Source organism: Acomys russatus, chromosome 26, assembly GCF_903995435.1.
Source record: "Acomys russatus chromosome 26, mAcoRus1.1, whole genome shotgun sequence".
NCBI classification, from domain to species: Eukaryota; Metazoa; Chordata; class Mammalia; order Rodentia; family Muridae; genus Acomys; species Acomys russatus.
This window is the reverse complement of record NC_067162.1, coordinates 32,199,029-32,221,210: the sequence shown is the minus strand read 5'-3', so window position 1 is coordinate 32,221,210 and position 22,182 is coordinate 32,199,029. Positions and strand designations below refer to the sequence as shown.

The following is a 22,182-nucleotide window of genomic DNA, read 5'->3' as shown; positions in this document are numbered from 1 at the left end:
ATGTTTTTCTGCCTTTTTTTACAATTTTCAGAAAGGGAGAAATGCTGTGCTGGGAAGGAAATAAAGTAAAAAAGCTACGCCAGGTTAAACTTCACCAGTAGAGGGAGTCCCACAGAAGGCAAAGCAACCTTCCCTTTCTCAAGACGGCGGCCGTGGCGACAGCACGATCACGCGCGCGGAGCACTGTGGGAGCGGAAGTTCGACTGTGCGGCGGTGGGCAAACCGGAAGGGGAGGCTCTGGGGCCTGGAGGAGCGGCCTATATCGCTGCGGTTGCCGGTGTTTGCGGGTTGCAGGGAGCCGGGCCGGCGGGCGGGCTGTGTCGCGATGCCGGAGCTGGCGGTACAGAAGGTGGTGGTCCACCCCCTGGTGCTGCTCAGTGTTGTGGATCATTTCAACCGGTGAGCGGGCGGCGCGTGGCGGCCACACGGCGCAGGGCTGCTGAGTCACGGGCGCGCCGGGCTTAACGCGGCGGCCGGGGACGTGCGGGGCGGGGTAGGGGGGACGAGCGACCCTGGAGGCTCCACACCGCGGTACTCGGAGCCCAGTGATAGCCTCGCGGCCCTGCAAAGGCCACCACTCCCGGGCCTGGCCCGCTTGGTGTGTCACCGGAACCGGGACGATGCTACCCGCCTGGGTCGGGCCTTTCACCGCAGAGGCTCGGTGTCGTGTCATAGGACAGCGCTTCAGTTTCGGGTGTCTGTGCCTGTGAAAGCTGTCACCGAAATTGTGGTCTCGGCGTCCCCGATGAACCATTTTCCGAACGAGGCACTGGTTGTAAACACCAGGTTTCTAACTGGGATTCTGGTCGGATGGAACCTTTAAAATGTGGATAAGGTGCCAGCTTTTTCCTTTAAAAAATGAGGCAGGTGCAGACTGGGGCCATCCTACAGTTCACCTGGTTAGCTCCCTTGCCGTTGCCACCCTTGCTTTCTCCAGCCGTTCATCCTGCCAGACCTGTTGCACGTGTTCGCAAGTTTTACAAGATGATTAGTTGAATTAACAAATAGGAAGATCCAGTAGGGAGCCTTGTGCTTGCTGTAAAGTCCTGCTAGCGCCCGATCCGAACCAGACGTTAAACTCAATCAGAGCCCAAAACAATGTCGAGAGGGACGGGTTTGGGACGGGTTTGGCCCCGGGTTCAGTTGTATTGCCCGTGGAGCCTCGACCTTAACAGGATCTCTGGGCTTCTTTTACAGTAGATACAGTTTTGCTCCTCTGAGATGCTAGGGTCCCTAGCTTATTCCAACAGTTGGTAAGACCCAAGTGGGGCAGACACTGCTGGTGCCTGTGTCATGAAACAGATGGAGGGACACAAATGGACTTTTGTAAACCAAAGAAGTATCCGTTGGCAAGTGAAAACTCACTGTTTGAAGTGTTTTCAGTGGATAAGGGGGGAGGGGGAGCCACCAGGAATACAGAACTCTTTCATTCTGCCTATACCCTAAATGTAGTCTTGATTTGCCAGGCCCCGTTTTAAGCAACACACTACAGTTACACTAACAGGAAACTTGAGACTGTTGAAGAGATGTAATTCTATCTTTTTTTTTTTTCTTTCTTTTTTTTTGGGGGGTGGGTGGGTAGGGGGGTTCGAGACAGGGTTTCTCTGTGTTACCCTTGCCTGTCCTTGACTCGCTTTATAGACCAGGCTGACCTTGAACTCACAGTGATCCGCCTGCCTCTGCCTCCTGAGTGCTGGGATTAAAGGCCTGCCCCACCATTTACTGTGGCCTGTATTGTTTCCTTAACAGAGAAAACGTTGTTTCCATATACACAATTTGCGAGTGGCTCAAGGAAAGAATTCTTTGCAGAGTAATATGCTTGTGGCTACTTAACAGAAAATCACAGGGGATTTGAGATAGAAGTTGTGGAGCAAAAGCCTTGTCACTCTTCCAGCATTTTTCCCATGTGGAATCGCCCTGAGCCCCTAGACTTGGCAGAGGATGAACATCTGGAGCTGGTTGGCAAGGTGCAGATGTTCTGGAGAAGAATTGGCTGTGCCGTAAAGCTGATGCTGCCCTAGCCTCTTCGTCCCTGGAGAGACTTCGGGGTAGAGAAGAGGAAGGGAGTTTAAAAGCAAACCGGGAAAGAGAAAAGTGACATGAATTCTTCTGCAGGCAAGGCTCTGCAGTCTTGGAAGTAGTCTGCCTTAGGACTCTTTCCTTACTAACCTGTTACATTTGTTTATGGACCTTCCGTCCCACATAAACAAAATTGTATCGGCGTTGTTGATACTTGCCACTGAGTAGCTAACTTGGGGTTTGAGTGTCTGCAGGCCTATAAAGACTGACCATCTGTTTTTCTCATTCAGAATTGGCAAGGTTGGAAACCAGAAGCGGGTTGTTGGTGTCCTTTTGGGATCGTGGCAAAAGAAAGTACTTGATGTATCCAACAGTTTTGCAGGTAAAGGATAAGCTTTCCATTTTGCTAAGCATGGTTAGACTGTTAGTTTCCTTACAAAAAAAATAAACATTTTTTACTACAGCCTGAAGATGCTATTTCAGAATTGCTGATACACAGGAAAGGGGGCCTGACGGCTGCACACTAGTGCCGAGAGTAAAGAGTTCTAACTTACAGTCTCCATTGCAAGTTCTCGGCTCAGCTGTTGGAGTGCAAGTGTTGCTGTAGACTATGTAACATGGAAGTGTGGCTGTGTCACACAGCTGGGGCGCTTGTCAGTTCCAACATTAAACATTTTAGCCCTGGCTGTGGTAGAGCAAAGAGAGAGATGGTGGGACTGCTAACCTTACACTCTGGGTCGTGCATCTTAACCAGAACATCACATCTATGCTCCGTGCACTGTTGCTGGCAGGGTCTGTGGTCTGTAAAAAGAGTAGGTAATATACTTGGCCATGCAGGAACTGTCAGAAGGAACGGGGCTGTTAGCAAGCCAGAGAGGGGTGTCCTTTCTAAGGCCTTCCTGGGTACCTGCGTCTTTAGCATGTAAGGAGAAGCTACAACACTGGAGGTTGTGAATGAAGGGGAAGCAGTACTAATTGCACAGTTCACATGAGTGAGGCAGAGGCAGCTGAGGAGGCTCCGCTGTGGGTGCACTTCTAGCCCCCACAGCGCCAGGCAAAGTGTTCTTTCTTTTTTCCCTCCCTCTCTTTAGTACCTTTTGATGAAGACGACAAAGATGATTCTGTCTGGTTTTTAGACCATGATTATTTGGAAAACATGTATGGGATGTTTAAGAAGGTCAATGGTAAGTCTGAGTTTCTGAGGGTGAGGGTGGGTGTGTTTAAACCTGGTCTCTTTGTATATTAAGAATCAATTCACTTAGCTGAACTAAGTGAAAATAAACCACAGCCATGTGGACCATCAGGGCTGGGCCCGGGGCCGGCGCTGGCCCTCGGATCTACCTGTCCATAGAGCTGTATTGATGGCAAAGTGTGTCACTTCCTGTTATCGCAGTACAGCAGCCATGCCTCTGTGGTGTCACCCCCACTACACAGCTGCTGTCTCTAGGATGGGAACTTGCGTTTATTCATATATTGTTCTGTAATTGATCTCTGGCCACTTCATGTGTGACTGGTCCCTAAGCAAGTCTGGGATACAGATGTCTCTGGATCTCATGCTGCTTATTTTCTTAGAATTTTGTTTTGGAGGTTTAGATTTCACAAATGTGTCAGGATTTATTTTTGTCTGGAAATCTCAAAAAGGTAGAAAACTTAAGTACTGGTGGTGTTGCTATTTTTGAGTCAGTTGCACAAATTTTGATGAAATAAAACTTACTAATGTTTTGTTTTCCAGCCAGAGAAAGAATAGTTGGGTGGTACCACACAGGCCCCAAACTGCACAAGAATGACATCGCCATCAATGAGCTCATGAAAAGATACTGCCCCAACTCTGTAAGTACCCTGTTGGCAGGGCACTCTGCGGCGCTCTCTGCCAGCTACCGAAACAAGAGTGTCCTCAGAAGACCTGGCTCACAAAACATTTTGTCGCTTCTGCGGAGCGTGGTTTGTTTTGTTTTGTTTTTTTTAGATTTCTTTATTTATTATGTATACAATGTTCTGCCTGCATATGTGCCTGCCTGCCTGCCAGAAGAGGACACCATATCTCATTGTAGATGGTTATGAGCCACCATGTGGTTGCTGGGAATTGAACTCATGACCTTTGGAAAAGCAGACAGTGCTTCTTAACACCTCTGAGCCATCTCTCCAGGCCTTCTCTGGAGCTTTTTGCAGTAATGTGTCGTTCTGTGTAATTATTGTGACCTGGTATATTTAGCAAGTAACAGCACCTACTGAGTGCCACATATATAACTGACTTAGATTCTCTCACAAGTTTTACGTAATCTTTATAAATGAGAACATTAAAGTTAAGAACAGCTAGTGGGGCCAGCAAGGTGGCTCTGTGAGTAAAGGCCCTGTCGCCAGACCTACCAAGTTCTTTCTCCCTGGACCCACATTGGGGAAAGAAAGAACTGACTCCCACAATTGTGTTTTATCTCTTTCTAGCAAAATGTAATTTTTAAATGTAAATTTTTTTAAAAGGTTAGTAAGATCTAGGAGGGAGTAAAGCAGAGACTGAAATTTGGGTAAAGGTGAAATATATATTATTTTTGCTGGATATCTGCCTTGTTTCTGATTGAATGAAAGAAAAAAAATTACCTAGATAATCAGAAGAAATGTTGAAGGCGCACCTTGTGTCCCAAGGGAAGAAGCTTGCTAAGCAGTGTCTGTTTGCCAGGTGCTGGTCATTATTGACGTGAAGCCAAAGGACCTGGGACTTCCCACCGAAGCGTACATTTCAGTGGAAGAAGTTCATGATGTAAGTTGCCTGTTTTGGGCTAGAGATTGGGTTCGCAAGTTCCTGGGTACGTTTAGGGGTTTTTTTGTTTGTTTCATTTTGGTTTTTGTTTTCTTTTCCAACTCAACAACTCTTTGTCTATATATAACAAAAAGAAGGTGTTGAATCTTGCTAACAGATTAGAGTTTTTGAATATCAAATTTTAGAAAAAGCAAAGGAGTCCCATCTGTAATCCCAGTACGCAGGGGGACAGAGAGAGGCAAGCGGATCGATGTGAGTTCAAGGCCAGCCTGGTCTGTAAAAGTGAGTCCAGGACAGCCAGGGCTACAGAGAACCCTGTCTTGAAAAACCAAAAGCAAAGAAAAGAAACCTATAATCCTTTCTCACTAAAGAGCCCGAAGCCCTTAGTGCCGAGATGAAACCTGGCGTGCACAGTGAAGCCTGATGTGCCAAGTGGCACACAGCGAGGGGAAGGGCGGCCTGGGAGCTAGTTCCCAGCCCGCTCAGTGTGCGTGCAGGGCCTCTGGAGGACTGCAGGCCCTTCGGGCAGGCCAGAGATTTCAAATACAGCAAGGCAGAGCTGCCAAGCGCCAGGTGGCAAGACCTGTGATCTTCTGGCCCTTGAGTAGAGCAGTGAGCAGTAGCTGCCTTTCTGTAGCCTCAGGGAAGCTACGTGTGAGCCCTTGGCTAGAACCTGGTGTGACAGGGTTCAGGGCAAGCACACAGTATTTGTTAGGCTGTCCAAGTAGCCCGGGCTTCGCTCTTTCTTACTGTGTGGCTTTGGAATTTGAAGAAGGGTGCTTTCAGGCAGTACCCTCCCCAGCTTTACAGCAAGCCTTGTCCTGGTGCTGCAGCTCCAGGGACCTTAGATCCACAAATGTTGTTGGGGGCAATAAAGCTTTTACCCCTGGCCCTGACCCAGGTGTCAGAAAGTCCTAGAAGCCTGGAGGGCAAGTTCCATCATTGAGTCACTGCATCGTCAAGTGGATCAACCCCTCAGTGGATGCATCATTCAAACTACTAGTTACTGTTTGTCACATTGGGCTCTTAGGTCATTTGATCCATGGGATAGTACTTGGCATGAATGTGCCCCAAGGCGGGTATTCTGTATTTTCCATTCTAGAAATAACTAACCTCTTAACCCAAGTCTTTGGAGCAAACACACACACACTGTGCAGGCTCGAGGGAATACCACAGTTTTCCTTGAAAAGAAAACATTTCTTCAGAGAACAGTTTAGTCCCCAGGCCATACAAACAAGCTAACAGCAGTGACTCAGCAAAACTGACCCCTCCATTGCCGTAGACGTCTGTGTCATATAGCTGTGAAACATGCTGACTGGCGGCAAAAGATTCTGGTGTGGGAAGAGAAACATGCCAGTTGCCTCGTTGAAAATAAATAACAATAGTTAACCTGCTTCTTCTCACAGGATGGAACGCCAACATCAAAAACTTTTGAGCATGTGACCAGTGAAATCGGAGCAGAGGAAGCTGAGGAGGTTGGCGTGGAGCACTTGTTGAGGTGAGGCTGGAGGTGCTGCCCTTCCAGCCCCCGTGTGGCAGTCCACAGCCACCTGTGATACCACTTCCAGGGATCCATGCCGTCTTCTAACCTCGGGGCACTAGGGACATACATGGTGCACATACAGAGGAGCAGACACGCACACACAGGGACAGACGTAGCAAATCAATAATCAGGCCTGTAGTGCACACTTAGTAATTGTAGTGCTTGGGAGGCAGAAGCAAGTGGCTCCCTGAATTGGAGGCCGCAGCGAGGGAGCAATGGCTGTTAGTTCAGCTCAGGCTCAGGTCTCATCCCACCATCCACTATACTTCTCTTGTTGTCAGTGGATCACGGGCCCTTTCTAGGCCTTGGGATTGTTTTTAGTGTTTGGTTTTTTGTTTGGTTGGTTGGTTTTTAGTTTTTAAAACAGGGTCTCTGCCAGGCATGGTGGCACATGCCTTTACAAGGCAAGTCCTGGACAGCCAGAGCTAATACAGAGAAACCCTGTCTCGAAAAAAAAAAAAAAAAAGAAAAAACAAAATAAAAAACAGGGTCTCACTGTAGCCCAGGCTGGTCAAAGTCACTGTCTTGCTTCATCCTACAAGGTGCTGGGACTAAAGGCATGAGCTGCGACTTCCAGCCCTTGAATTTCTTACAGTCAGTGTGCTTGGACAAGCTCACCTCTAAAGCGTCTTGACAGAGGATACGTAACTATGAGCGGCATTCCTCCCAGAGACTGTAGTGCTGACAGACCTGTGTAAACGCAGGTCTGTGCTCTCAGGAAACTGTTTCTGCAGAGAATTTTTGTCCTGACATAGGATTTATGTATAAGCCATACTTGGAAGATTTCATTTTCACCTGCCTCTAAGGTTCTTCCTGGTTTTTAAAATGACCATAAGCTGCTCAACATTGCAGCAAAGAAAGTGGGAAAAAATGTCAACCTTTATAAACCAGAGAGGCTGGGATACTCCCTAAACACGGTTACTATAGGGCTGTGTGGTCAGGAGCACCGGCTTCTGTGACTCAAAGTTGCCTGTAGCTCCAGCTCCAGGGGAGTCTGATGCCATCTTCTGGCTTTTCAGAGCATTGCCCTCACACACATAGACATACAAAATGTAAAATACCAGTTTGAAAAAAATCATGCTACCTGGAAGTTGTTGCAGATCTGAACTGTTGTCCCAGACAGTCCTCACATTTGTGGGCACGTGGCCTGATGTTCTTTCTGCCTTTCTTGTGGGTTGTTCCAGAGACATCAAGGACACTACAGTGGGGACTCTCTCCCAGCGGATCACAAACCAGGTCCATGGTTTGAAGGGACTGAACTCAAAGCTCCTGGATATCAGGAGCTACCTGGAGAAGGTGGCCAGCGGCAAGCTGCCCGTCAGCCACCAGATCATCTACCAGCTGCAGGACGTCTTCAATCTGCTTCCGGATGCCAGCCTGCAGGAGTTCGTCAAGGCCTTCTACCTGAAGACCAATGACCAGATGGTGGTGGTCTACTTGGCCTCCCTGATCCGCTCCGTGGTCGCCTTGCACAACCTCATCAACAACAAGATCGCCAACCGCGACGCAGAGAAGAAGGAGGGGCAGGAAAAGGAGGAGAGCAAGAAGGAGAGGAAAGACGACAGGGAGAAAGAGAAGAGTGATGCGAAAAAAGAGGAGAAAAAGGAGAAAAAGTAAATCGTGTAGCTTTTTAATTTGTAAATTAAAATCTTACAAACTAATTCTGTGTGCCACCAGAGGGTTCTTTGTCACATTCAGTGCTTGTTAAAAAGCTATCCTGACAAGCGCTCTCTGCCTCAGTCACCCTTGCTGTGGCGTTTTGTGGCGATGAGTGGACAGAGGACTGATTTCAGCCCTGCGCCCCAGCTGCCTGAGTTTGGGGTGTGGTAGCTCAGGTGTCCAGGTATGTGAGGAGAACAGTGTAACCTTTGGCGCTCTTCTTTATCCTTAAAACTGGGATTTTTTTTCCCCCCCTTAAAAATCCATGGGATCTGTTGGGGGTAGTTGGCATAACTGCTAAGTGGAATTCTTGGATCCCACAGTGTGTGCCACCCAGCACTTGAGCTCTGACCCTCTGAACTCTGCAGACCACACACATTGGACCTGTAATTCTAGCATTCTTCCGGCTTGGGGTCCAGGCCCATGTACTGTTTACCTTCAAAGATACAATTAAACAGCTTGGTTTGTAAGTCTGTGTTCTAGTGGTTTGTACTGTTTTCAAAAGCAAGCAAATGACCTTCAGTTGCTGCACCAGCAGGTGGGTCCCGAGAACCCTGCGCAACGGTTAAGAGTACTAAGTAGGAATGGAATGCTGGGCCGGGCCATGGTGGCACACACCTTTAGTCTCAGCACTTGGGAGGCAGAGACAGGTGGATCTCTGTGAGGTCAGCCTGTCTACAGGACAGCCAAAGCTGCACAGAGAAACCCTGTCTCACAAAAAAGAAAAGCAAAAGAATGGAATGCGGAGAGATGCACAGCCGTGCCCCAGTGAACAAACACTAAGGAATCTGATACAGGATAGCCAGCTGTCAGTTCTGTTTTGTTTGGTTTTTTGGGACAAGGGCTCACTGTGGCCCTGGCTATCCTCCCAAGAACTGGATTGAAGGTGTGTGCCGCCATACTTCAGCCTCTCAGTTTCTTGAACACCCATAACATCTGTGAGAATTCGCAAGTGTACCACTTGGGTTCAAATGAAGTATGTCGGCTATAGCTCAGTCCAGTGAATGGAATTAAGCCTCAAAGTGATGAAAGCATAAATTACCCACGGACCTGCCAAAGGGCCTGTCAGTGCAAATGTGGAGTCACCAGTAAAACAGAAAGAGCCGTTAGGAACCAAATTAAGATTCTGAGATAAAGAGGGCAAATGACAGTTTTATCCAGTCTAGAATTTGGATGTTTGCCACATCTTAACTGGACAAAAGTAATTTAAATTTGATACAGGGAGAGCTCACAGCCCACCCCACCCCCCAAGGATCTGCAGGCAGTGGTTACGTGGTTGTCTTCAGTAGTGCAGGTGCTGAGGTGACCTTAAGTCAACTCACTGGGTCGCACCGCCCACAAAAGACATGGAAATAAGGGAGTAGTGGGTGAATATGATCAAAATGCCATAATGGAGCCCATTACAGTATAATACATTAATAGTAAAAAAAAAAAAAAAATTGTTTTAAAACCTGAGATAGCCCTCAAGAAGAGATAGTTGAGGACCTGAGATGGGGTCGCCATGCTGGGAACACGCTGATGGAGAAGAAACTGGACAATACACTTTTTCTCCAGAGAATCAACAACAACAACAAAAACAGTTATGGGGAAAAAACCAGGATGCCGTGGCCAGAAGAGGGAGGGTGGTGAGTAAGGAACAGGTCCTGAGCCGGGCGTGGTGGCACACGCCTTTAATGCCAGCACTCGGGAGGCAGAGGCAGGCAGATTGCTGTGAGTTCAAAGCCAGCCTGGACTACAAAAGTGAATCTAGGACAGCCAAGGCTACACAGAGAAACCCTGTCTCAGAAAACCAAAAAAAAAAAAAAAAAAGGGGGGGGGGGGCTGGAGAGATGGCTCAGTGGTTAAGAGCACTGTCTGCTCTTCCAGAGGTCCTGAGTTCAATTCCCAGCAACCACATGGTGGCTCACAACCATCTGTATTATGATCCGATGCCCTCTTCTAGTGTATATGAAGACATAATAAATAAATAAGTAAATAAATAACATTTTAAAAAAACAAACAGGTCCTTTAAGTAGAAGTCAGTTCATGCAAACTGGATTTACAAAGCTTTCCCAGTGTTCAGGGAAATAGCACCAGACCGAAAGCATTAAGCTCGTCCCATTTTGATGAACTGGATATTTATTAGATAAAAACAGGACTGTCTGGACTCCTGTTTGTTTTGCCCACATGTGTGCAAAGGGGACTGACAGTCTTCAACTTGTAAAGAAAATAGACTACTGGTGTATCTCAGTGGTAGTTAGCCTAATGTGTATGAAAGCCTGCACTCAGTCTCCAGCACTGCATAAAGAAAAGAGTATGTACCGGGCGTGGTGGCGCACGCCTTTAATCCCAGCACTCAGAAGGCAGAGGCAGGCAGATCACTGAGTTCGAGGCCAGCCTGGTTCACAAGGCTAATCCAGGACAGCCAGGGCTATACAGAGAAACCCTGTCTCTAAAATTGAAAAAAAAGAAGGAAGGACTGATAGAAGAATATAGCACAGGGGCCAGGGGCAGACAGAGCTCTGAGTTCAAGGCCCGCCTGGTCTACACAGCAAGTTCCACAACAGCCAGGGCTTTGAAAAAGCCAATAGAGAGGATAGGTTGTAAACGGTGAAAAGCCTTGAGCACATCTTCTAAGGCCAGATTGCTGCCATCCTGTAGAAGAAGGTGAGCCTAGAAAGCTTTGCTTAGGTTGCCTATACAAGTGACCATGGATTTGGCTGCCAGCCCATGAGAGCACTGACTGGAGGGATCCCAGAAGCAAGAACCCAGGGTGGTCTCTCTCCCACACAGACACATTAGCTTCCCCTCACTTCGCCAGTGGCATCACAGGCCAGCTTGTGTTTGAGAATATCTGAAATAACCTTGTGGTGGTGTGATGGTGTGAATAAAATGGCCGCTGTGAGTCTGGTGCATCTAGCCTGGGGAGATGTAGGAGGTATGGCCTTGCTGGGGACAGGGTGTCAACGAGGGAGGATTCTGATGTTACAAAAGCCACATTGTGATAGGCCTGGTGGTGCACGCCTTTAATCCCAGCACTCAGAGGCAGAGACAGGCGGATCTCTGCAAGTTCCAGGCCAGCCTGGTCTACAAAGTGAGTCCAGGACAGTCAAGGCTACACAGAGAAACCCTGTCTCGGAAAACAATCAAACAGACAAAAATTCTGTTACATTTTTCCTATGGTGATAAAACACCACAACTGAGGCAATATTAAAAGTTTATTTTGGGCTTGTGGTTCCAGAGGGCTAGGGTCCGTAGTGGCAGGGGCCAGACCTAGAAGCTGGGGTGTGAGGGCTCACATCCTGAACCACAGCAGGGAGCTGAGATAACCAACTGGGAACACAATGTGGACACTGTTTTGTTTGGTTTTTTTGGGTTTTTGTTTGTTTTGTTTAGTTTTTCGAGACAGGGTTTCTCTTGTAGCCCTGACTGTCCTGGACTCACTCTGTAGATCAGGCTGGCCTTCAACTCACAGAGATCCTCCTGCCTCTGCCTCCTGAGTGCTGGAATTAAAAGCGTGCACCACCACTGCCCGGCAGTAACAGAAATGTTTAATGAGAAATGTCCCTCAAAGGCTCAGTTATTTGAACACTCCATCCTCAGTGTTGGTGCTGTTCCAGGAGGTGGTGCAGGCCTTGCTGGAGGAAGTGTATCATTAAGGGTCAGGGGTCAGCTCATAACCTTGCCCTACTTCCGGTTCCCACTCTGCCCTGTGCCTGCTGTTGGAGATGTGCTCTTCTCTCAGCTGCCTGTACCCACCACTATGCCTCACTACCGTGATGGGCAGTGGAACCATAACCCCATGTAAACTCTCCCTTCGGGAAGGCGCTTTTGGTCATGTGGTCTTTTCATAGCAACAGAAAATAACTGATAAATAACAGCCCTGGAATGTATCCTTGTACAAAGGACAAAAGTGGTTCATTTTCATGAAGGTTTCCTTAATATTTCAATGTGCTCAATGCAAAGTAAATCTTTCTAGGAGAAATTGAGGTCTGGATGTTACTCCAGTTCCTAGAAGCCCCTTCAATTGAGAGTCCAATGACACACAATTATTTCTCTTCAAATAAATGTCCCTGGCCCTGATGAAAATAAAATACAGCAAGCCACTGGGGCGGTGCAGGCCCACCTGTGCACCTCTGAAACACAAGAATGGGTCAAAAAGCTGTTTGTTAACCTTCAACATTAAAAAAAAGAAAGAAAAAACAGTACTTAGCCTGACTTTTTCCCAAGATATGGGAAGAATGTGGGGCAGATTTGGGAGGTGTAAAAATATTTACGTGACCCAGAAGAGGAAAAGCTCTCTTGCTGTATGTAACACAGACAGGTACTGCTTGCACGGGCCACTCAACAACCTCGACTTTAACCTGATGCCTTTTGGAAACTTATTTACTATCTTTGTCGGAGGACTAGATAAAAATTCACTCCAGAAGTAGAGAAAACAAGGAAAAGGCAAGGAAGCAGCCACTGTGGAGGTCAGGGTGTCTCTAGAACCCACCCACACAAGGAGGAATCCTTCCTAGTCCTCTTTGGCGGCAATCTCTTTTTGGGCACTAGGTGGCGCCATTGGCTGGTCTCACATTTTAGTAAGCGCCATTCTTGATTCCCTATTCAAGATAGGCCTTAAGTCATTTTTAGTCACTTCTGTTCAGAGCTATAACCGTCCAGAAAAAAAGAAAGAAAAAAAAAAAGGAAACATTGTAGAGAGTGTCTGGATGCCAAGACCAAGTGAAGCTGGCACACAGCCTTTGATTTGATCTCCCAACACTTACTACCGCCACGGAAATCCGCCCTTCGGAGCCCACCTTTCCGTCGCCCCCGCCCCCGCCCCGCCCCCACTGCAATCACTCTTGATAATAAGCACCACGGTTCTCTGAACTGGGTGAGAGGTGGTGATTTGTTGTCAATTTATACCAATGTCTCTGATGTAACTATCCCAGGGTGATAATTACTTGCCCCCCCCCCCCCCCCCCGCACCCAGCTACAGGAGCCAAGAGATGCAAAGAATTGTAAAGTTTTGCCCCGACGACACAATGAAATAACTTCAAGTGCACACATGAATCCGAGCCCATGGCCAACACCTGTCCTCCCAACACTTGAGAGGTAGAAGCAGAGGACCAGGAGCTCAAGGCCCACCTGGGTTACAACACAAGGCTACATGGCACCCTGCCTCAACAAACCAGACAGAGAGAGAACTGGGTAACAAGATATAGTGAGATAATTCAGATGTTTGAGTCATAGCCTTTAAAACTATAATTGTAAGGCTTTCTGCTTTCTCTTTTGTTTTGTTTTCAGGGCTAGGCCTGGAATCCAAGTGTGTGCCAGACAAGCTTCCCACCATTAAAGTTCTTTTTAATGATAGTTATATTTAACTAATAGAACAAAAAATTTTAAAGCTCTCAAAAGGGTGCTAGAGAGATAGCTCAGTGGTTAGGAGTGCCACCTGCTCTTCCAGAGGTCCTGAGTTCAATTCCCAGCAACCACATGATGGTTCACAGCCATCTATAGTGTGATGCGATCTGATGCCCTCTTCTGCAGATAAAGTACTCACATACAATAAATAAATACATTAAAAACAAATAAGAAAAAAAAATTTTTTTTAAAAATAAAAAGCCCTCAAAGTTTAACCACTGACTTTTGAAAATGTTTTGAAACTGGCTCCAAGGATTATACCAAGGGTCCCCATTACCCCCATCACCAAGGTCCCGTTTCTGTGACTTAAGTGGCCCTGTTAGTTAAAACCCTAAGGTCCAAAGCCCCGCCTTTGAGGGTTCCCAGTATCATCATTTCATTGTGTTGATTGGTTGTGTGTGCGCATGTGTGTGAGCATACCACAGCACATAAATGAAAGTCAGAGGACAAATTGCGGGGGTCAGTTCTCACCTTCCACTGTGTGGGTCCCGAAGAGCGAACTCCAGTCACCAGGAACCCAAGCAAACACTGCTCCTTGATGAGTCATCTGGCCAGCTCTGACGTTCGTTTGGGTTTGGTTTGTTACCAATTTGTTTCTATTTTTTTCTAAAAAACTTAGCAAGGCTCACTAAACTCCTTTTATTCCAACTCAAGGTGTAGACGACAAATCTTTGTCTAGTGTTGGGGACTTGACAGGTTTTTGTTTTTTGTTGTTGTGTGGGGTTTTGTTTGTTTGTTTGTTTGTTTTCGTTTTGGGGTTTTGTTTTTTTGTTGTTGTTTTGGTTTGGTTTTTCAAGACAGGGTTTCTCTGTGTAGCCTTGACTGTCCTGGACTCGCTTTGTAGAACAGGCTGGCCTCAAACTCACAGCGATCCACCTGCCTCTGCCTCCCAAGTGCTGGGATTAAAGGCGTGTGCCACCACCGCCTGGCTAGTTTTTTGTTTGATTTGATTTTGGTTTTTTGAGACAGGGTTTCCCTGAGTAGCCTTGGCTGTTCTTGACTTGCTTTGTAGACCAGGCTGGCCTCCAACTCACAAAGATCTGCCTACCTCTGCCTCCCTGAGTGCTGGGATTACAGGCATGCACCACCATGCCCTGCTGGCATTTTCTAAAATTGGTGATTGATATGTAAGGTCTGAACCCATTGTCGGTAGAGCCATCCTGGGCTGGTGGTCCTGGGTTCTATAAGAAGGCAGGCTGAGCAAGCCAGTAAGCAGCACCCCTCCATGGCCTCTGCATCAGCTCCTGCCTCCAGGCTCCTATACTGTTTGAGTTCCTGCCCTGACTCCCTTCAGCGATGGACTACAATGTGGAAGTGTAAGCTGAAATAAACCCTTTCAAGTTGCTTTAGACATGCTGCCTCATCACAGCAATAGTGACCCTAAGACAACTGCCGGGCCCAGTTTCTGTGGTGCTGAGAGTCGACCCCAGGGTCTTGGCCTCCACTGACTGAGCTACGTCTCCACCCCCTCAGCTCCATGCTAGACACGCTACTCAGTGAAAACAAACACATCAAAACTAGCTGTGGTGCCTTTTGGAGACGTTTAGGTTTCGCTTTAATTATGTATGTCTTTGGGTATGTACGCAGGCGTGCAGTGCCTACAGTCCCTCTGGAGCTAGAGCGGTGAAGAGGAAGCTCTGAGCTGTTTGAGGTGCCAGCAAGCCCCAGGGACCAGCCTCTCTCCACCTCCTCAGCTCTGGGAGAACTGGCTTTTTTTTTTTTTTTTTTTTTTATAACGTGGGAGTAAAACGCAGGTCTTCACGGTGCAAGCATTTGAGCAATGCCCCTCCCCAACAGACAGACTTTCAACCACGCTCCCTGGCTTTAGCCTCAGCTTCACTGTGACTTCTTCCTGGCCCTCCTCCTTTCCAAGTCCTGCTACAGGAAGTGGCAATTCCACATCAGCCTTCCCTGTGCAGTGTGATGTCCCACTCTGGTTGACCAATCACAGTTCTCTGTCTACAAGGCCACGGTGGCCACATGCTCCCTTGAACCCTCCTGGGTTCTCTTTGCCCTCAGTGGTTTTAAGATCAGGACTTTTCCTACCCCTTGTTTATGGGAAGAATTCAGCTTTGCTCTCTCCAGCATGCACTCACATCTATGTAAATGCTACTGCTGCCATTTTGTGTTTCCCAATCCCCAACTCTAGGAACCATTGATTTTGCTCTTTCCCTCACACACTATTTCCAGTCCACTGGCAAAAATCGTGCCAATCTCAGACCCACAAGGTAGCTCTCATCTGCCCATTTTTTGTTGTACGTCAAAGTCAGAACCTGACCTGTCTCTGGCAGCCCCAGAGCAACCCAGCAGCTCTCCTATTTCCCTCCAGCTATTTACACTCCAGGCTCTGCACACCACATTTTGGGATACTTTTGTTAAGCTATAACTCAGGTCAAACCACTCCTGGGGCTCGGCCTCCAGTGTCGTTCCTCCCACCCATGCCCACTCCACCCCCCCCCCCCCCGCTTCCCCTCACCCCTGCCACTGTCCTCAGAGTTAAACCCCCCCATCTTCACTAGAATGGAGCCTGCGATGGCTTTTCTTGGTTGTCAACTTGACTACATCTGGAATTAACTAAAACCCAAAAATGGAGGGTACACCTGCAAGGGATTGTGCTTAATTCAAAGTAGAAAGTTGGGATTAAAGTTGTGCGCCACCACTGCCTGGCTTCTAAGCCAGAGTTTTGAGATAGTTAGATACACCTTTAATTCAGATCTTATAGCCAGAAGTCGTCCTCTGGGTCTCAAATGTCCGCTGGAAGCCTATATAAGGAGTCAAAAGAAGGAAGTGTTGCCTTTGCCAGCTTGCCCTCACCTTGCTGGCAAGTCCATTCCTTCCCTGGAATCAGAGCCCACTTCTTCAGGATTCCAGCATCTACTGAAGACCCACTGAGGCATCCTGCCTCATGGACTGAACAACTACTGGATTCTTGGACTTTCTGTTCATAGCCAGCCATTGTTGGGCTGGCTGGACCACAGCCTGTAAACCATTCTAAGAAATCATTTTTCTATTTATTTATTTTTATGTGCATTGGTGTTTTGTCTGCACATATGTCTGTGTGAGGGTGTCAGATCTTGGAGTTACAGACAGTTGTGAGCTACCATGTGGGTGCTGGGAATTGAATCTGGGTCCTTTAGAAGAGCAGCCAGAACCTTTAATTCCAGCCCCCAACAAATCATTTTTCTCTATAGATTCATTTCATAAGTTCAGTTGCTCTAGAAAACTCTTATTAATACGGAGTTTGTGTGAGCTGCATCCCTGACCTGCCAATCACATCTGCCCTTTCGTCATTCTGAAACTCTTGTTTAGAGAGACAACAGCAGACCACAGGGCCTGGGTATCACCCGACTCTCCCCCCACCCCCTGCATTACCCAAAGAAACATGGCTGCAAGTCTCTTCTCCCTCCCAGGCAGCTTCAAGATTTACCCCTTGTGTGTCCTGGAGTTTTCCTTTCAAACCCAAGCTTCTATTTGTGTCCATTCTTAAAGTCTTGCATTTTATGAAACTGAGAAGCCCAAGAGAGGACAGTGATCTCTCAGGTATGATGGTTTTGCTGGGACCTGCCCCCACCCCCCAGACTTCAGTAACACTTCTTTCCTCTCTCTTAGTTCTTTTTTTTTTTTTTTTTTTTTTTTTTTTTTAATTTATTTATTATGTACACAGAGCTCTGCCTGCATGTATACCTGCATGCCAGAAGAGGGCACCAAATCACACTATAGATGGTTGTGAGCCACCATGTGGTTGCTGGGAATTGAACTCAGGACCTCTGGAAGAGCAGTCGGTGCTCTAACCTTTGAGCCATCTCTCCAGCCCCTCCCTCTTAGTTCTTTAAGAAAGCTGAGGAAAAAGAACCTGCCCCTACACCCCTCCCTAGACGGCCTCACTTCAGGTTGAGGTAACAATCTGCACCACTTCACCCACAGGACACTCACTCCACACTTTAATCAACATGAAGAAGCCGTTATGGGCAGTTGGCAAACAACTACCTCTGTGGGAGCTGGAATTTCAGAGGTGAAGTGAACTCCCTCCAGGAAGAGGCGACGCTTCCTCGCCCACCACCTGCCAGGGCCCTGCTGTTCACAGGAAGCTTCTGGAGCAGGAACTGTGCCCCAAATCACCCTCAGAGGGAGACAGAGCTGCAAAGGCCACTCTGTGGGTTAACTCACTGCTGTAATAATACTGTTCTCCTGGTTGCACACCCCGTAATTACACAGGAAATGGGCCCAAAATTATCTTTGAGAGACTGGACTGACCCTTGCCAACTGGGTTTGGGTGGAGGTCCAGACAGATACTAATGGCATTTGAGGCCACCTGCAGCACCAGGCTAGGCCAAGCTCCAGGAAAAGGGTGCCAAGTGAGGGCTGGATGTGGGAAAGAATAAGCCTTGTCACAGGTGGGAGCAGTCTTGGCGGGCTTTACCCTTGGGGCACCCCATGAATACCTTGTGACAGACTGAGTGGAGCCATCCTGGGTCTGGAATTCAGGAAGCAGACCTGGGAACCCCACCTGGACTATTGTCTTTCTAATGTACCCTCACGGGAGAAGGAGACGGTCCTTCCCACGTGACTCAGGGAGTTGGGGAAGAGAGAACAACAAAGTGAGCGGGGCGGGAGAACTCGGAGAGAGCGTGCAGAGCAACGGACCAGCTGGACCAGCACGCAGGCCAGAGAGACACCTAAGGACCCGTCCCGTGGAACGGCTACCGGAAGGTTCACTCTTTTGTCCCTTTAACCTTTTTCCTTCTTGTATAAGCTAGTTGGGTTGTATAATAAAGTTTAATTGCTAAGAAACAGAGTCAACAGCTGGATGCAAAGACAAAAGTGACACTGAGCTCTGGCCCCCTTCTTTCCCCAGAAGAATAAGACCATGGTCTTTCTAGATGTAGAACAGACCAACAAGGTGTTGCCTTGTTTGATTTCTTCTTCATTCTCTCTTATTGAGACAGGGCCTCACTAGGTAGCCCAGGCTGGCCTGAAAAATCACAGAGATCCTCTCGCCTCTGCCTCCCAAGTGCTGGGATTAGAGGTATGCCTCATGCCCAACATGTTTTCTCCTGCACCATGAGTCTTTCGTTTACTGAGAAGCCACATTCAGGTACCAGGCATGGAGGCATAGCTAATCCAAACCCCTTTGATCTGACTTGAGCGTAGAAGTCGTCTACAGCTGAATAACAGGTCACCCTACAATTACAGCTGCTCAAAAACAACTCAGCGTTCCCATCTCCCAGGCAGGGTGGGTCAGCGGCTCCAGCCACGGCTTACCTGGAGCCTCTGCTCAGGCTTGGTCACAGGCTGCCATCCAGCTGCTGTCCACTGGGCTGTTGGCATCTGAAGGCTCAAGGTAGAAAAGCAGCCTTTCCGCAAGTTCGTGTGGCCATTAGCAGGATTCAAGGCCTCACAGGCTCCCGGATATCCTTCCTCTTTTGCTAGTTCCTTGATAAGACCCTGCCCTCTATCCCTTGCCACGAGGGCTCCTGCACCGCACCAGCCTGGTTCTCAGAGTGCACGTGCTGGGAAGGCAATAAGGAGGGGCAGCTGCCAGCCAGGGCACAGGTGTCAGCAATTTAATCACAGACGGACCATCCTATTACTACTGTTGCCATGGGCTGTTGGCTGGAAACAGGTGCTAACCTTGTCCACGCTCAAGGAAAGCAGTCACCTCCCAAAGCTGTAAGCATTAGGATGGGAGCTCTGAGGACCACCTAAGAAGTCCGCCTCCCTCAGGGGCACATCACAGAGGGTAAAGGCACCACCTTAGGGAGTCCTATTGTGATAAAACACAATGACTGAAAGCAACCCGAACAAAGGATTTATTTGGGCTTACAACTCTCAGGTCGCATTCCATCACTGAGGGAAGTCAGAGCAGGAACCTGAAGGCAGGAACCGAAACAGGGCGCGGAGAAACACTATTTACCGGGCTCGCTCAGCCTGCTTTCTTATACTGTCCGGGACCACCTGCCTAAGGGGTTGCCCTGCCCACAGTGGGCTGCACCCTCCCACATTAATCATCAATCAAGAAAACGCCCCCACTGACTTGCGCACAGACAAATCTCCTGGAGGCGTTTTCTCAATCACGACTGCTTCCTACAAGTTGCTCTATCCATTCTCTCCTTGTGTGTGCTGCGGCAGGCATGTACCCCTCCCCAGTCAAACAACCAATGTATCATGAATATAAAGGAAACTTATACAGGACATCCCAGGGTAAAGCAGCAGCAGGTATTGTAAGGCTTTCTAGTGTCTGGCAGCAAGGATAATGCTAGTGGGAGACGCAAGAGCAAAGCATCCCAGGTTTTTGCTGTTGAGGCAGGACTCATGTAGCCCAGGCTGGCCTCCAAGTCAGTATGTAGCTGAAGATGATCTTAACTTCTGAAAGAATTACAGGTGCGCCCAAGCACACCTGCTCTTTTTATTGCTGACGTTTCTGAGACAGACTCCTGCTACACAGACCACACAGCATTGGACTACATAGTCTAGACTGACCACGAGTCCCGTTCCTCCTGCCTGAGACCTGTGTGCACGTACATACATAGGCCATAGGTGTATGTATGTAACAATAAAAAAGAGATCATGGATTCGAGGTGGGATCACGGGAGTCGGGGGGAGGAAGTGGTGAGACTAAGTGTTCACATTCGAAGTCCCAATAACAAAAAGCTCCACCAAAAAAAAAAAAAAAAAAAATCTGAAATTTATATCCAGTAGACACGTTCCCCCTCCCCCAGCTCCTGGCAATGACCGTTTTACTTTTTGTCTACAGTTCTGACTACTTCATGTAACTGGAACCTCCATAGTTTCCTTTTGTGGTTGGCTTGTCTCACTTGGCACAGTGTCCTCATTTCTACAAAGATGATATTCAAATGGATGGCAGAGGACATAGCTCAATCAATACTGTGTTTGCTTTGTATTCACAAAGCCCTGAGTTCAGTCCCCAACCCCGTTAAACCAGGCCTGCTTTATTGGTGGTGTGTGCTTGTAATCCCAACACTTGGAAGTGGAGGGAGGAAAATCGGAAGTTCAAGGCCAGCCTGGGTTACATGAGACCTTGTATCAAAAAGGGAAAGTGGGGCTGGTGAGATAGCTCAGTGGGTAAAGGCACTTGCCACCAAGTCTGATGGTCTGAGTTTGATTCCCTGGGACCCACATGGTCAAATGATAGATTCCTGCAAGTTGTCCTCTGACCTTCATACCGGTGAGTATCCTCCTCAATGAACTAATGAAAACTATATCAAAAATGTTATAAATCTGCCATACCTGGCAGCTTGTGCTTATAATTCCATCACTTTTGAGGAGAAGACAGGAAAAACAGGAGTTCAAAGCCAGCCTCAGCTACATAGTGAGTTTGGTTGGGGTTAACCTGGGTTACATGAACACTGGGGAGGTGGCTCAGTGGGTTAAGAATGCTTGTTCTGCGAGCATGAGGACCTGAGCCTGAATCTCTAGCACCCACACGCAAAGGCAGGCACAGCTGCTCATCACTGTAAGCCCAGCATTGGGAGGCAGAGACGGGCAGATCCCGGGAGCTTGCTGACCAACCAGCTCAGCCAAAACATACTGTCTCGCTGGGCGGTGGTGGTGCACACCTTTAATCCCAGTACTCAGGAGGTAGAGGCAAGTGGATCGATGTGAGTTCGAGGTCAGCCTGGTCTACAAAGCAAGTCCAGGACAGCCAAAGCTACACAGAGACACCTTGGCTCAGGGAAAAACAAGACAAAACAAAACAAAACAAAACCAGACCCTGACTCAAACCAATATCCGTGGGGAGCTATAGAGGAAGACAGTTGCTCTGGACTCAGCGTGTATACATACAGATGCTTGCACCCACTACTCAAGTGCATCTCCCCAACCTCGAGCATGGGAAGGCATGGAAAGTTAAAAAAAAAACAAAAACACAAAACACATACACACACACACACACACACACACACACACACACACACACACACACAAGAAAGAAATCAAATGGCACAGTGAATTCACATTTCACTTCTTTGATATAAAGACAATAAAGTCACACAAAATAGAAGAGGAAGAAAACCCAGTTTAAAGCCTAGAGCAGATTCTTTGGGTCAGACACTGCCACACACAAAGCACTAATCAAACAGTCGGTGAATTGGAAGCATTTTAGGTCTGAGCTGCTACACATTATAAATAAGGGCAATTAAGAGCTGAAAAAAGGAAAGACAGGAAAAAGAAACTAGACACTGTGGCCTGTGCCTGACGTGGTCACGGGTGTATGTGGGGCGCAGTGAAGAAACTGCCTATGTGACAGTTTCACTAAAGAATATCCAAAGGCCTCTGGAAAAGCCCAGAGAGAAACGAAAGCAGACTGGACATGGCAGGGCTAGGGAAGCGGGAAACCAAGAGAGGGCAGAGCTCCAGAGGGGGCTGGGAGAGGGTAGCAAGAGTGCACCAGAAAGCCAAGAGTAGAGGAGCAAGGTGACCCAGATGGCAAATCATGAGGCTTCTGAGGAGGATGGGTAGCTCTGAGGGATGCTTGAGGATCAACACCCACCTCACAAGTTCAGAGGAATGCTGTCTCTTTTTGTTGTTTTGTTTGTTTTGTTTTTTGAGACAGGGTTTCTCTGTTATCTTGGCCGTACTGGACTCGCTTTGTAGACCAGGCTGGCCTCGAACTCACAGCAATCTGCCTGTGTCACCATGCTCAGCTCAGAATGACGTCTCTTATCTAGTCACCAGAAATCCTTTCATAGTCCAGCTTCAGATCTTTTCTAGACGCATGGAGAGGCCTGAGACCTGATGCCGGGGAGTTGCTGGTGTGTTGGCAGGCCTGAGTAGCTCAGTACAGAAGGGGACTGCAGGT

General features: G+C 48.0%; 1 protein-coding gene across 1 annotated transcript; it reads left to right on the top strand.

The window, feature by feature from the left end:
- Positions 1-211: 211 nt before the first annotated feature.
- Positions 212-8,210, top strand: Psmd7 (proteasome 26S subunit, non-ATPase 7). Its single transcript, XM_051169242.1, has 7 exons — positions 212-399; positions 2,310-2,401; positions 3,111-3,203; positions 3,752-3,849; positions 4,694-4,774; positions 6,181-6,272; positions 7,502-8,210. Exons 1-7 carry the CDS (start codon positions 326-328, stop codon positions 7,932-7,934), a joined length of 963 nt encoding a protein of 320 aa, XP_051025199.1. The 5' UTR covers positions 212-325; the 3' UTR covers positions 7,935-8,210.
- The last annotated feature ends 13,972 nt before the right edge of the window (positions 8,211-22,182 follow it).